The sequence below is a fragment of the Pezoporus wallicus genome, unplaced genomic scaffold, assembly GCF_028554395.1.
Source record: "Pezoporus wallicus isolate ANWC-B61680 ecotype Strahan unplaced genomic scaffold, APGP_CSIRO_Pwel_v1 contig_5935, whole genome shotgun sequence".
In the NCBI taxonomy this organism is placed as follows: Eukaryota; Metazoa; Chordata; class Aves; order Psittaciformes; family Psittacidae; genus Pezoporus; species Pezoporus wallicus.
The window spans coordinates 907,362-923,779 of record NW_026637215.1 but is presented as its reverse complement, the minus strand read 5'-3'; the positions used below and the strand labels follow the sequence as shown (position 1 = coordinate 923,779).

Sequence of the window (16,418 nt, the reverse complement as noted above, 5' to 3'; positions counted from 1 at the left end):
AACTGTATCCAGCTGATCGGGAAGGTCAAGGCCTGGTTTTCAAACCATGAAGTCAGGTCAAGGAGACCGTCTCCCCGTGTGCCACACTGACCACTGTGCTCTGCTGTGTAGTTGTGATGCTGTCTCTGGGCTTAAAATCAGGGCATTAACACACTATTTGCTTTTAGTCAGGATTTTGTCTGGTAAGACTATGTTTGACAAGCATTAAAGATAAGAAGAGTTGATTGATGCAGATTACAACTGACATAAACAAGAGGTATCGCAAAATGGAAACTTTAATCCAGACTCTGTTTTGCATTTATATTTGAAGGAGTATGCATTACCTAGGCACGAAGTTGGGACATAAATCAGGGAAACAAATTAAACAGTGCTTTGAGTTACACATATCATTATGAGAGCCATTACTTGTTATCATAGATTCAGTTCCAGCTAACTGTACCATTGACTCAGCAGCAGATAGATTTGTTTCTTTTCAAACATTTTACAAGTATTCACAACCAACACATTTAGCAAGATTTGGCTTCTGACTACAACCCCAAAGACTTAACAGCAGTCTTGCTGTTTCTTATGCTGACACCATCTAAAAACTTTGAAGTTTTAAACTTTAGGGCTATGTTAAATTGAGAGCAATTTTATTCCTAAACTCAAAATCAAGTCCTGTCCATCCCTTTCACTCACACACTTCTTTATTGCCTTCTGTATTTTTGTCTGAATAAAATGGTTATCTAAAAAAGACAGGAAGGACTTACACTGATTCTCAAACAGAAGAACTTGCATTCCATAGAGGGAAAATGACTGTCGAAAACTGTATGTAACAGAGTTCTTCTTCTTCTGAAAAATCTTGGTCACCTGAAAGTCATCAAATAAACCAAGTGAGATATCCCTTTGACCATACGTGTTTGTGGAAAATGATTGTTAACAGTTAGCATACGAGGAAAAATTTTATACCACAGAAAGCTGTAATCTGCCAGAAAATAGCAACTTGTCATTTTTCCCTCATTTTTAATGCGTCTGATGTATTTAGTCCATGACTTCTGAAGGAACAAAGCTCGCTTTGAGGCACTGCTATCTCTTCACCAGAAGGTTTAATATTTTATCCAGATACAAAGCCTTTGTGTTCTCTATTCTCCAGAATTCTACTTGAAATTCCTGACAAAAACCCCACATCCATACTGTGCACTGCACATGCCAGCAGAAACGTGAGTATTTAAATGATCCTTTTAAAAGCTCAGCTGCTTTTCCTCATGCTTTTTTCTTCGTCTGACTCTGGGCAGGACATGCCTATACACCTCTTCAGACAAGTTTAATTCTTAGTCATTATTTTCATGTGCTGCGACCTTCTAAACTTGCTCCACTTCTGTGCCCCTCCAAAGACTCTCTTACACTACATCATCCATGACCCCTCTTTTCCCGATGATTGTACAGCACCTATCTCAATCACAGCTGAGTTTGTGGCAGCATGCACTTTTTGCTACAACAGAAGTAACATGCTACGACTTACCATCAATTTTGGGGTTCTCTTAAAGTGTGAATGCAATCACTCTTTCTCTTTAAACGCAAGAGGTTTATTTTTACTAGTTCTTTCTAATTTTAACTTCTGGTGATGGCACCTGGTCAACTGACAGCTTTGTTCAATATTAGTCCCAAAACAGTTTGATAAAACTACTGACATCAAAGTAATAAAAAATGACAGAAAACTTGTAACCCGAAGACAACAATGTTCCATCATTTTATACCTAAGCACATTTACAACTAGAAGGCTACACTCACAATTGAAAGGATATTTTTTACAGTCGTTTACTTCCTGGTTTTAAGGTCTGAAGAGATGTAAAAATTACACACAATAATGTTGTGCATCTGAGCCATGCCTTTTTCATTAAAAACCATCACATTTTTAGTTTAGTTCTAAGGATCTCAGGTAACAGCCAAATACATTCCAAATACAGTGCAACAAATTTTCTTATTTTGAAGAGTAAACCAACCAAACAATTCCAAGCTGTCACCAGTTTTGTATGTCTGTTTTGCAAAAGACCCGTCAAATTAAATACACACTGAAAAGTAAAGTCAACTATAAAACCTATTTCAACATCTCCTGTTTCCATTTCAAAGAAGAAACACGTCTGGTTCATAGAACATCTGTGAATATGAAGTAGTATGTAATTTTGTTTTTCCACAAGTAACTTGAATTCATTATTCCCGGGGAAAAGAATGTCTCTGTTTACCCAGTAAGGAAATGGGTAACCTGGATGTCATTTTTTCTTTATGGTAAAAGCTATTGCTTCGAAGTACTTTCTTACAATAGAGTGTAGTAATCAATAAACGGCTTCAGTTTAAGAGCAAATTCTGTATAATGAGGAAGATTTAAACCTCAATCATACCAAGCCTTCTGGAGTACAGAGTAACAGGTAATAGATATTTCTCTTTAGGCACGCTCATGCCCTGAATCACTGCTGGTTCCCTGGAGCCAGGCATTCTGAACACCTCACTAGCAGCCTGTCCACCCCAAGATACATACCACAAGAAGGTCATTAAATAAAAATATTTCTCGCTGGTGCAGTCCAAGCTTCTGAGGTTTATTTGGGTCTGGAACTTCAAACAGCCTACAGTAGCAAACCAGCCTCCGGTGGGGTAGCGAGAGGACCTGTGATAATATAAATAGTCATGGTTAACAGAGCAAGGGGTAGCCAAGAAGGAGCATCTTTCATACCCACAGCCTTCTTCTGAATACCTCAAATATTTCTACCTCTAAGGCCATAAGACTTTTTCATCAATATACCAACAACAGAGAAATAAAGATTTATATGCCACGAAGTTGCATGATACTTCAGCTTCCTCAAAGTTCTTGTATAAAACATTCTCTAACAGCTCACATTCTTGTATATGGATGCCAGAGAAAGTTTTACTGGGGATAGAGTCTCACTTTGTGGAATGATAAAGCCCTGAAAGACCGTAGGGTTAAGAAAGTGGAAGCTAAAAACAAAGGATGTTGCTTTCCTGAGCATTTTATCGTATCTTTATTAGGAGAAAAGTTGCAAAGCAACTTTAGCTTTTGTGAGATGAATACACTGATGTTGTATGTTACTTTTTGTCAGTCACTGAATTAAGCCAGTTTGTTCATTCCCCAATACCAAGGACATGGTGACACCAGGAAGAAGTAAATGCACTTTCAGTCTGGCTTATTTGCTCAGGCTGGCAAGAAAACCAAGAATAATTTTCTATTTTCTGATTTGAACTATCTGCTGAAGCTGTCTCCAGAGATACTGTTTTCCTCCTCAACAGAATGCATTTCTTCCAAATGCAAATGCTGATATCTTGTTAACAATATTAAAAGAAATCCTTTTAACTTTATAAAAATTTGAAGTAGAGAATACTCTTTGGTAACTAGACATAGATTTCATTTATACATTATGCATTATGTTTCTTTGTAAGTCCGCATTCTGCATGGGAATTACAAGATGTACTAGGTCAAGGAAACGAGTCAAAGTCTGCTAATGCTGCTTCTTCCTCTACATGAGCAGGGAGAAGCAAAAAACCCCAAACCAAACCTGAAGTTGTTAGAAGAGTTTAGGGTTCACTATCTGTTCTCATTCCTGGTTGGTTAGCAAGTCATTTGGTGAGACTTCATTTATTCCCCCAAATCCAATGATAACCATGCTAATAACAGATAAAATACTAATTACATTTCATTTACCTATGGCATGAATTTAATAATCCTCCCTGGATTTGCAAGGAGAAGGTATTTAAGAAAGAAATGTGCCATGTTCTAAAGGAGCCAATGTGGTGAAGAAAGCAGGAGGAAGCAATGGTTTCTGTTTTCAGGTTATAGCAGGAGAAAGCAATGGTTTCTGTTTTCAGGTTATAGCAGGAGAAAGCAATGGTTTCTGTTTTCAGGTTATTCTGGTAACCGAACCTTCAGTGCAAAGCATCAGAAATGAATGTCTCATGTTCTCATTCTCTCCTACCTCAGCTTAGCTCCAGACAGCACACGGCAGCTGGAGATTTGCCTACAGCAAGGTAAAAAGCCCCAAGGAGAGTCACTGGGCCTATAAACTTGCAGACAACTACAGTGAACTCTGGTATTGAAATTTAACTGCAGCCAGTGCTTTCACTCACAGCAATAGATGAGCTGGTAAGATTCCCTTCCAGCCTATTTTATAAAGGTCACATCTTCCTGTTTGTTTTTACAGTCCAGTGGTACTGCTAGACATGCATCCATGGAACAGTGACAGGCAGTTCTCTGAGGAATGTGAAGCTAGGTTTGTATGATTTTAATTGTTGACACAGAAAAAGCAAGAAATAAAAGACTGAAAAAAAAAAAAAGAAAGTTTAAAGTTCCTTCTTCACAGTGTTCACTTCTGGGCCCCCCACTACAAGAGAGACATTGAGGAGCTGGTGCAGGGCCTGGAGCACAAGTGTGATGAGGAATGGCTAAGGGACCTGGGGGGGTGGGAGGCTCAGTCTGGAGAAGAGAAGGCTCGGGGGGACCATACCACTCCCTACAACAGCCTGACAGGGGGATGGAGCCAGAAGGGGGATAGTCTCTGCTCCCAAGGAACAAGGGATGGGACAAGAGGAAATGGCCTCAAGCTGCACCAGGGAAGGATGGAGATGGAGATGAGGAACAATTTCTTCCCCAAAGGGTGCTCAGGTATTGGAACAGGCTGCCCAGGGCAGGGCTGGAGTCACTGTCCCTGGAAGTGTTCACACAGCATGGAGACAAGGCCCTCAGTGACATGGGTTGGTGGTGGCCTTGGCAGTGCTGGGGAAATGGTGAGACCTGATGATCTTTTCCAACCTGGCTGATGCTATGATTCTCTGGATTGTCCCACTTGAAGATACTAATGCACAGTGCAGTTAAACAATAAAATCATTAGGATCAAATCTGGATAAGGCAATTACATTTCACTCCTCTGCTAGGAGCTGGTTTCTGTGTTTGTTCAAAAGTGCTTGCAGTAATGTTACCATGAAATGGTACAAGTGGAACATTGCAATAGAAGAACAGGTTTAGGATTGTTATTGAATATGCCTACAGTTTAAATCTGGAATCAATATTTTCCATGTCCATGACCTTTCAGAAGAGAACTGTTGAACTAACTGGCAATATCTTTCTAGAGTATCATTCAATACTGAAACGGGCCAGAGAGAATTAACACACCAGGGCCCAGGTGGAAAGCGAAGGTGCAACTACAGGTTTACTGATTTGTTCACTCCTTCCTGGCTGTCTTCTTTCTACAGTGATAATGGCATTTGAAATGCAGAAAAAGTGTACTAAGGAAAGGTCTGGAAAACCCTTGGCAATACAACCATCAGCCTCTGGGAAACAGATTTTTAAGGAAGTGTTTATATTTCGGAGTGTTATCACTACAGCAATAGGAGAATATTTTGTGAAAGAAGCCCCATTTTTTAGAAGTTAATATGTAACAGAATGCATTATTGCAAGTTTAAGAAAATGCTGCCAGTTAAAGTTAGTATAAATTTGGAAGGAGTATGAGAGAAATACCTACACAGCCAAGTCCATGATGCAGAGATCCAATCTACAGTAGAAAGACATATACAAGTTCGTTAAACTTCAGAGAAACACAGTACTGTATCATAGCAAGTAAACAGTCACGGTCTGACTATGACTAAATGCCTATAAAGTAAAAACAAATATTTCTATCAATAAAGGCTGTTGTCTGCTTCCTAAAGTTTCTTTCACACAGTTAAAAGTCTCTCAACAGAAGAATCCTTGAACCTAGAACTCCACAGAGCCATTGTTTTCTTAATCCCATTTAATTTACAAGGTTGAGAATAGTTTTAGGATTTGAATTGCCACATGCCTGAACAAGAAAAGAACCATGAAGGAACAACCCCAGCTCCCACAGAAGCCTATATATAAACCTAAATCCCCCAACAATTCTGGAAAATCAGTCTCATATGAAAGCACAGGTGACTGTCAAATACTGACTTTAGAATATTTATTTCCCTTCTCCTCAAAATTATATATAAAAGCTTTTATTAAGGGAATTTTGCTTTCTTTCTCCTCTGCCTCTTCTAAGAGTTCTCCACAATATTTCCTTACTGGGAAACAGAAGTAAATGACATGTTTAATTTTTGTTGGCGGTCCCTCATTCCCTCCCCACGTTCAGGCTTGTCAGAGAGGATATTACAAACCTTGAGATCCGTGCTCTTTGTCTTAATAAAAATCCCTCAAGCCATCAGTCTCTGCTGCAATAAAGCTCCCAGAGCTGATTAAAAACCTGATGTAGGACTTCAAACCCATGCAAGTCCAGTATGTTTCTGGCTTTATTCTGGGCTGCCTTTCGGGCTACTAACGTGAACACTGTAAGAAGATGACTCTCTAGGACTAGAATTCAGGAAGGCTGAGTATCCACTGTCCCTTGCCACATTAGATACCACTGTTAGAATGTAAAATATTGGTCTTGATAGCTCTGTGTCCACTCAACTCCTAAAACAAAAGGGAAAATGTTGTGGCCTTCCATTTCTCCTCCTTTTCCAGAAGATCCTTTGAAGATTCATTGATTTAGCAAAGTATTTCAGGATTTTCCCCACAACAAACCAAGAAGTGTCTTTAGATGTTCAAACCCAGCATTAGAATCCTGGGATTTGATTTCCAGGGAAAGTTCCAAGACAAAAGGACACAATCTTGCCTTACAAGCCCCAGTTCACAGAGCTAGCTGCTATGCTGAGAAAGATGCTGAAGTGAACAGGAGTTCTCCATTACCCTTGTAACTTACGGAGCCACAACTGATAGCACAAAAGTTGAAATAGGAGTCACTACAACATCACTTTAACAAAACAATTCTCTTGAAAGAAACATGAGGGCTGCCTAAAAGGCAGATATTTCAGTGTAATTCCAGAATTGTAAAGCTTCCCATAAAGAGTTTAAGACCTCATCACTCATGAATACCAGATTGCAACAGCAAAATCCATCTGCACTGGGAGTAGTCCAAAATCAAACCCTACCTTATAGCAAATAATTATTTTGATAGTTTCTGCCTTTTGCCACTTATCAGCTAATTTATGTTTCTAAACAATTTATACTTCTAAGCAACTTCTAATAATTCTGTATTGTCTATACTGTCCATTGCCCTACATCTCCTTAGGAACTGACAGGCAGTGCCAAGTGAACTTACCGGCTTCTTTCCCACTATGAGTTTTTCAACCTTCTGCACTTGGGATACGTGATCCTCGTTTGTCTTCAGTTCCCGTTTGCGGATTCGCTCATAAATCCCGATCAGCATTTCTCGGGGGATATCCTCACCATCATCCACACCTGCAGAATCACACAATGGTTTGCGTTGGAAAGGACCTTAAGATCATCCAGTTCCAATGCCCTGCCATGGGAAGCCAACACTTTCTGTTATCAGCCTGGCTCTGAGTGCTCGAAGACACACTGGTACTGCTCAGCAATGTAGGCTTCTTGGCAAGGAGAGGGTAAAACCACAAGCAATCTGTTTCCTCTGCTAACACTAATGCCCATGCTGCCCAAGACTGGTGCTGTGCTTTTTCCTGCTGGCTTGTTCTAGAGCCTCCAAGACTTTTGTCAGCTCACATCTCCTATGCAGTCCTTGTGGAAGTTATGTTACTCATCACCGAAGCATTCATTTTTGCCCAAAAGCTTGTTGCCTCCAATATGCCAAGACACTGATGGAAATTACACAGGTTTGAGTTTTTGTTTCACAACTCTGATCTAAAACTAAGCCATAAAAAGGCTAACTTCCTATGCTTTGGGGTTTTTATTCTTTTTTTCTTTCAAGTTTCCTCTTTGGTATCTAAGCTCAAATAAGTTAAATAACCCTTTAGACACTCGAATCTCCATGTAGCCTCCTTCTAGGAGTAACCCACTGGGAGGAAGCAGAACCATTCCGTTTTGCCTCTGTCATATTACTCAACACTGTTCATTGAATAATTTCCTACACAAGAACCTTATCATCACCCAGTAAAATTAATTTAACTGATATTTCCTGTGTGATTTCAAAACCAATTCATTTACTCTGGAAAACAAATCATCAGAATAGCCTAGTTACAGTGTCATTGTTTAGCACTCTGTGATGATCACTGGTATGGCTTGAATGCTTGATCCTGTATTTTTAATAGCAGTGGAAGGAGTCCAGTTTCAATAGGTGACTTACAGCTGGATTTCCTGAGGACAGTGAGATGCATATCTATTTTTTATACAGGCTTTAAAGCAATAAACTCTTATCTCCCATTCAGAAGCCAAAATAGAATATCATGTCGTCCACTGGAACAACTGCTCACCATGATAAAGTACAGTTTCTTTGCAACTAGAGACAAGCAAAACTGCCTCTTTTCTGTTCCACATCAGCAAGTCTTCCACAGACCACCCTGTGTGATCCAGTCATTTGCAGTCACAGGCAAGGCAGCCTGTTACAAAAATGCCTACAACCATAAGGAATTGCTGGCATTTGGGGTAGGGCTCACAGAGAATGTGCTGTATTCAGTACAACAAATATAACTGTAGTATTATGCTAAGAGATGAATATCAGGCCTTTTTGAATCTCTGAGGACTTTACAGTAAAATCTCAACACTAACTTATATTTTGCTGAGCTAAACCACCTACTATCTTATAGAAATCTAAGGGAATAAAATCACCAACCAGGACTTCCACAGTCTGAAATTCCAGACCCCCACAAGGATTTTGTTTTTACTAGGACTAAAATGCAAGTTCCACATGCACACAGGAATACAAACTACCATGCCTCTGAGATGCACCAGGATCTTTATGTATATTAAGCAGCTGGATTCCATGTTTCTGCCATTCAGCCCACTTTTAGCTGTGAGTGAGAGAATGGCTGTTACACAACACATCAATGCTTGTTGGTGCCTGTTCTGCTGCCATGCTGCTACAGCCATGGTCAACAAAAGAACGGGGACTACACTAAATTGTGCTTATTCTGTGCTTAAAAGCAGGGGGTGGGGAGGAGGAGAGGGCTGCAATGACTGAGCAGGCAATTTTCCTGGCCTTTGCACAAACACACAGTAATGGAACTACAGTAAAAGCTGCTTTTTCCCTATAGGCACAAACTGTTGTAGAGAAAAGGGGATGGTGACTTCAGCCTCACTTTATTTCTCTAGCATCTGCGTGCTCTTCCATGATAAAACGTAAATGCTGTCTGATCCATTCTTCCTTGAGTGCCCAGGAACAAAAGGAGGCACCAGCTCCTCGTGCATGAACTTCCTGCTCAGCTCTACAGGGACTGCTTCCTGTTAGACATGGCTGAGCACTGGTGAGCTGATACTTCATAAAACCTGTTCTTTTTCACCAGAAAGAACCAGGATAGAAAGATCTGATGCACTGATTTGAAAAAATATCCACGGTTTTTGGCAACCTAATTGCAGTTTGGGTGTGCCATAGAGTAGCAAGTAGCTTCTTGATCAAAAGTTATACCAATGAAGAAATCAAAATGAAACCTTATGTGCTATTTATGGTGAACCTTTTAGGGAGGTTTTGAAGTTGGGATTTCCCCCCCCCCCCAGTGAGAGTTTAAATCTTTAGTTTATTTCCAAAAGTTCTCATCATGACATAGTGATTTCTGTTCCTTAATATATATGTATATATATGGGAATAAAAGGACCTGACTATGCATCCACTCAGAAAGACAAGATAGATATGACAAAAGACTATATGCTTAATTCTGTTTTCACTATTCCAGAAACAGCTAGAGCCTGTAAAAATGACAGCAGTTTTATGTCAGGTGAAATCAGCATCAAGTGCCTTGTGTTTTTGTTTATCCCAGAAAATACATGGTGTCTTCCCAGTGACAGTTACAGGGAAAAGCTTTCATGACCTTTCTCAGTAGAGCTGACTTACCCCTTAGATTCTTGACAAAATCTTCTAGCTTCATTTTGCGTTCTGGTTTCACATTTGGGCTGTACATATCTGTGTTTAACAGTATGATGGCAAAGGCTAGAATGAAGATGGTATCAGGGTTTCTAAATTGTCTCACAACACCTGGATTGCAGATACAGTATCGCTGGCTGTAAAAAAGCAGAAGTGAAAGCTGTCAGAGCTACTGTTCTGATTCCACCAAATAAACCAACTAACATACCCCAGAAGCTGAGCAAGCTATTATTTGTGTTTCATACATATGTTTAGCTTATAAGCCACTCCTAGAATGTGGAAGGCTTTGTTCTCTGCTGGCACTGCAGCTTTACATAGAACAGATTCTGAGCTACAATAACTTCAGTATTCCTTTTTATTTTTTCAGTAATTCCCATTGACACCAGGTAAGAACAGAGCATTGATTTTAGCTTACTGCCAGATGCTGATTTACATCTCATCCTGCCCTTGATCAAGTACACTTGTGTTAGTTTTAATAAGTTAAGGCTCTTTATTCCACTGTTGTTGAAATGCTTAATGAAAGGCTGAGCATATATACTCCAAAATGTAAATGGTGTTGTATTGCACTCATATGAACTACTATATCCAAATACATTGTCAGAGACATTCAAAGATCTTGGAATATCTTTTCAACTGATGCCAGAAAGAACTTTTAATTGAGAAACCTCACTATGTTATTACAAATGCCAGACTTGCATGGTACCAGCAAATAAAACTTCGCATTTCATACTTGGCAAAACCACCACAATCACATGCTGGATTTGAAACTATGTAGCTTACAAGAACACTGCAAATCAGCATGGAAATAACTTAGATTTACTTCACTTTCCCAGTTCCCCAGTTTGACATCAGCAGGTTTCTGGTGACTGAGTAATTTATTTCAGCATCATACCTGAAAGCTTCAATGAGCCTTTCGACTTTCTGGGCTTCTCCTTGAACACGGATATGAGCCTGAAATTTCCTGAGTGCTTCATCCAGTTCCATTGTCGAGAAGTCCATCTCATCCACGACACAGCTAGGAGAGAAACATATTGCCATTATGGCTTTTAATTTCTAACAACACAGTACTGAAGGTAAGATTTGGAGACCAAAAAACCCTTTCAATTTTTCATCTCTCTTAGAGATTCATGGAGTTGTTTGAAAAATTCAAAATCTGACCAATTGCAATAACTGCAGGTAAGCTGTGAAGGAAGGAGTACAAATAATGGATCAATGTGTATATGTAAGCAGGCCCTTATTATTTTTGTAGCAGAGGAGCTGCTGGAATGACAAATGCCTGACCAATGTGATACACCATTGCCAAGAATAATTATTCGGTTTGTGCTTCCAGGCCAATCAATTATCACAGTGCCTATAATAATAACAGATAGTTTACACTGCTCAAAATATCCTATCTGAAGCAGCCTGCAGCAAACACAGTTGTTTGTACCAAATGGCTCCTGGGTCTAGGAATGTTCTTGCATACAGAGAAAAAAAATCATCTTGTTTGGATACTCTCTTGCTGGAAGTCTCATTTCCCCATCACTTGCCGTGTCTTTCAGTTAACATTCTAAGTAATTGCTTCTTGCTCTGAAAATATAGTGCTAACAACAAATAAAATAGGAACCAGTTTAATATAATCAACATGAACTATGTCATTCTAATACTTGGAGACTACTTTAAAAACAGAAGCTTATGAATTTCCTTTCTTTAAACTTAGCTTTTAGTTTTCAAATAACCAGACATGAATCAGTGCAAGTAACAGCACTGTAATGCAGAAACCACAGAGAGAAAGCACAATCTAGTTTTTAAAGCCTTTTCATGGATGTATAGCTGTACAATGATAAATTAGAGTAGCTCACATTATTCTTCTACTAAGATTGTAGCTAACACACATTAATACCAAAGCAATTTATTCTCTTTGCCTTGACTGTTTTTCCCTTCATGCAGAAGCAGGAGGACACAAACAGGTTTGGCATTTCTCACGCTCTTTCCAGCCCACGCCTACAAACCTATTATCAGTTCTGCAATAATGCTCACAGCCTTCCCACCTATTATAAGTTCTGTAACACCTTCAAAAGCTGCTCTCTCCTTCAGAGGTGTAAAGCACATGTGCAGACAAGCTGTAGTCAAAATGAAGAAATGAGAGCAACTGAGGACCTTGCTGGCCAACAACAGAATGGGGAGGGGTCTTCATCTTTTACATGAGCTATGGAGACAGCAGGTATACCACCATGGTCCATGTTCTTAACTGGAATCAGGACTTTTCTACAAGTATGTTAGAATAGTAAACAAAACTTTGCTCATGGCTATCTAATGACAAAAATGGGAACAAGTTATTTTAGTCATTATAGCAAATGGAAACATGAAAGTAAGATCAGACACACTTGTTTAGCTTTTGTTAACAATACTTAACAAAATGAGAATCCCTGATGATAATAAGATCCTGATCATAATGATAAAGAGAATGTGACTATAGTCACTGCAGGAGAACGTGAGTACATACATTACTCTGAGTGAACAAGCCTGTGCCGAATGACCACATCTCCCCTAGCACTGTTACACGTCCCAGTCAGGTAAAAGCATGAGGCAGTGAGGCTTTACCATTGCTAGGAGGCAGAGAACTGAAACTTCTTCCTGGGAACCATCCGCTGCTTACCACCTCTCTACAAAATCCAAGTAAGAAGAATGGAATGTACCATTTGCTGGGTCACCAACAACTGCCTTGGTTCTCTCTCTTGGCACTCTTGCACAGAACTGTGCAGTGTACTGAACTGAAATGACGAAGTCCTGACAGCAGCAGAATGGCATGCTTTCCCTCTCACTTTTAACAGTGATCCTTATGATGGTTTTATTTTATTCTTTGAGTGAGTGTCCTTTTGTTTTTTAATGCCAAGTCAAGACAGTAGAAGGCCAGGTCCTCAGCTGCATCTCTATTCCATCAAGCACTCCTTGGTAGGCAGAGGGGGACTCTGGGGCTCACTACAGGACAGCAGCGTGTTGGGGAGAGTGTTTGATGTGCACAGATGTTGGCCAGGGCACCACCATCAATGCCAGCTATGCAAGCTCCACAGCATACAAACAATGCCTTTACACTTGAGCTGCCACCAGGCAGCAACTACAGTAGGCCCAGAATACAGCTCTTGGTCAAATACTTAGGTTACTCTTTGAATATTTTCTAAACTCCAGGGAAAAGAAGATTTCAAGCCGTTAAAACACCCTAACTTACAGGCTCTGGAAAACTTGAACAAAACCCAGAATTATTATCAGATGGATGAAATCTACCTGCAATCTGTACATGTGGTATTTAAGCTGAAATACTATTCTGTTGTCTCTTTTTAAGAAAAAAATACCTTGTTCCTCTTTGCAGGCGAGGTTCAGAACACTATCAAGAGAACAGCACTGCCTACAGGATGCTCCTTGCTCCAAAGCATAGCTGAACAGCTTACAGGAGAACAGGTTATTTCAATGAAAGTACTGCTGTGGGGTTGTAGGTAGGTGATTATGACCTTACTCTTAACAATTCACCTCACCACAGCTACAGCATCTGCCTCAGCAGAGACACACTTCTACTTACTCATATTCTGCTAGTCTGTTTGAGACTGAGGGCAAACGATTTGTTCAAGTTCACAACACCACATCTGTTTATAACAACACCACATCTCGTCTTGACCTGCTCTGTTTTCTTTAAAAAATATAGGAGACACCTACTCTTCGGAAAGTCTTCACCCCAGTCTGACTTATCATTGCAAAATCCAGCCCACCATTACAAGCAGCTAATACTGACTCATGCTGAGTAGGGATTGCATCAAAGTCAAGCCACACTCCGTCACTCTGTATTGTAGGGCCAGATGTGTGCTTGTGGTGCATAGGCTCTTCCGCTGCTCTATGCTGGTTATTGTGCTATAAGAAGGCAGCCTTCAGTAAGGCACAAGAAAGAAAGAGAAGACCTTGGAACCAGATGATCTTAAGGTCCTTTCCAACCCTAACTGTTCTATGATTCTATGATACATACACATGCCATTAGCTGTATTAATGCAGCATTCAAGCTTGAATCTGAGATAAGAAGTTCTGACAGCACAATAGATCAGGATGACTGTAGAGAATGTGACCAACATCTTTGCAGTTAGAAGCCAGTAAGAGCAGTCTGTAAGAACTATGCAAAGAAAATACAAGGTGTTGGCAGACACTTTGTATCATGATGCCATAAACTTAATATTTTGACGATTTATCAATATTATGCATCAATATTGAGTCCTCAAGAGTGCATCGGCAGACCAGTGCAAATTTCAGTGCAGGTTTTACTATATGCTGGTTAAAACCCGTGGTCAGAATTTTTCCTGGTCTTCCTCAATGGGCAAGATGTGGGGATTCTGTGTTCATTCTCAGCAGTTTTGTTAAACATCTAACTACATGTTTACATAATTCCTTGAACAAAATTGGACCACAATGAATTTACAGGTCAGTATATCAGATAAAAAAACCCAAAGGCCCTAAAAGAATGCATGTGTTAAATGGACACCCTCTTAAAATGAAGCTTCATTTTTGGTCTACTCTATATACAAGGTTTATTTATGGAATTTATGACCAAGCTACTAAAAGTCTAATTTTCTGCTTTGAATTTATTTGGTTTTTAAACCAGTTTTTGTTTATCTAATCCTTTGGAAAAGAACAGTTTGCATAGATCTTGTCAGTGTCTGCCCATGCAGTCTGAAATCCCTGTTTATCTAACAGCTGAGCCATGTGGCTGTAACAATGATTTTCATGTTCTGTTACTGATGAAGCCTTATGTTACATATTATATTGTTTCATTCAGTAAATTACTAGAGTGCCTGAGGAAGGAAAAAGACTTTGAAATAATATAGTCTAACGCCAATGAAATGAAAACATAAATTTAGAGTAAATGTACATGACTACAGGGAATATAAATCCTTGCAAGTATGTTGTTAGATCAATACCGAAACCAGTAACTTAGGGGAAAACAAAGAAACAAATATTTGCTCATGTGCATGTTTTTTTTCTTAACCCTTGGAGTCTGGTTTCCCTCTCCTTCGGAACAAGATCCAGACATAAGCACAAAGCATTCAGAGACCATTAGTCCATCTGGCTTGGGGGAACTTCCATCACAACAGGCTGAGCTCTTCCCCACACACAATACTCACTCCAGCACATCCCGGTTGAACTGCTTCTGTCGATTTCCCAGGAATTCTCCAATCATCTGTCTGCTGAGGCCTTTCCTCTGCAGCAAGAAGTGGGCAACCCCAACTGGCGTGTCTGGCACAAAACCCCGCTCAATCAGGTACTGGACTCCTTTCTCAGGTTTTCTGAGGAGAAACAACAATGCAGAACTATTAATTTTCTTCCATTGGACCTGCAGGCATTCGATTAAAACTTTACAGCAATTTTGCCGATCACTTCTGACTAATATAGAATCACTTAGATTGGAAAAGACCTTTAAGACCATTGAGTCCAACCATAGATGCCTCTGACCTTGGACTGGATCTTCCAGAGACTGCCAACAGGTTAGATGAGTGAGAACAAGTGAAGCCATTTGCAGGAGTCAACTCCCATAAGCTGCTTTTTGCATGTGAGGACTATTTTGGGTGACGGGGCGCACCAGACAAGACTACGGGCTAGTGCAGTTTCAGGACAACTCCAACCATGCTCTAGAACATACTGTTCACCTCTGAAACACATCTTTGCATGTTATTACACATTTCCCTGCTCCACAACCCTTCCAAAGAGAAGCTTTATACACAAGCAGCTTCAGGCATGAAAGTCAAACCACCTGTCAATGCAAAAGACAAAGCCCAACATCAGTTCCTACAAGCTCCTGTTGCTGGGAGAGATGAAACTTCCAGAAACAGAACTAAAAAGCTGGTGCTGAGGAACAATAAGTGAAGAACACCCCCGAGCTCCCACCCTGCTGCCAACAATTAAACTTATTGAACAAAACCTGAAGAAGTGTAATTTGCAAGCTGGGAGCACAAAAACTAAGGGGGAAAAAAGAGGAAGTCAGTCATGCAATAAGAAGCAATTAAAAATAGTGGAGCTCCCATCTCATTTAGATTTTCTTGTCCTTTAACACACCCATTGCCCCAGATTTCTCTCCCTCAGACAAGCACTTTCAGAGTTTCTGCAGTATTTTATACCTCTTTGTACCTCACCCCAGATTTAGCTGTCTCCATTTAGCTCTCAAAATAAAGCAAGCCGAAGCTTCTTATTTTAACATATTAAGAAGTGTATGCTGTAGAGGATGGCTGGGGATGCAATTGGTTTCTAACAAAAAAACCCTATGGTTTATAAAGGCAAATGCTGCTTATATTTCAAAGTGATGTAAAATTCCCCTTCCAGGACATACTGTGTGCTGCTTCTTCCAGCAGGGTGACACAACAGCTGTAATTTCTTTTAAAAATATAAAGGGGATATTTTTGCAGAACCAGTAATTCTATCATCATCTTTATTTTGTAAGGGATGATAATATAATGTGCACTTGTAAGAGTGAATCCTTTGCAGCATGCTGGATGTCCTCAAAGATACTTCCTTTAAGGCAAGCAAAATCAATTTCAAAGG

At 39.9% G+C, this 16,418-nt stretch overlaps 1 protein-coding gene across 10 annotated transcripts in view; it reads right to left on the bottom strand.

The window, feature by feature from the left end:
- Positions 1–16,418, bottom strand: part of IQSEC1 (IQ motif and Sec7 domain ArfGEF 1) — a 337,609-nt gene that overhangs the window by 13,916 nt on the left and 307,275 nt on the right. For 9 of the 10 annotated variants that reach the window (XM_057404192.1, XM_057404183.1, XM_057404185.1 and 6 more), the window contains 7 exons: positions 15,008–15,169; positions 10,759–10,881; positions 9,837–10,003; positions 7,137–7,276; positions 5,505–5,534; positions 2,516–2,641; positions 750–849 (listed from right to left, as the gene is read on the bottom strand). In XM_057404192.1, the coding sequence (XP_057260175.1) occupies positions 750–849; positions 2,516–2,641; positions 5,505–5,534; positions 7,137–7,276; positions 9,837–10,003; positions 10,759–10,881; positions 15,008–15,169 (848 nt within the window). The remainder of the gene's footprint in view (positions 1–749; positions 850–2,515; positions 2,642–5,504; positions 5,535–7,136; positions 7,277–9,836; positions 10,004–10,758; positions 10,882–15,007; positions 15,170–16,418) is intronic. The other variant, XM_057404184.1, reaches the window with a different exon arrangement.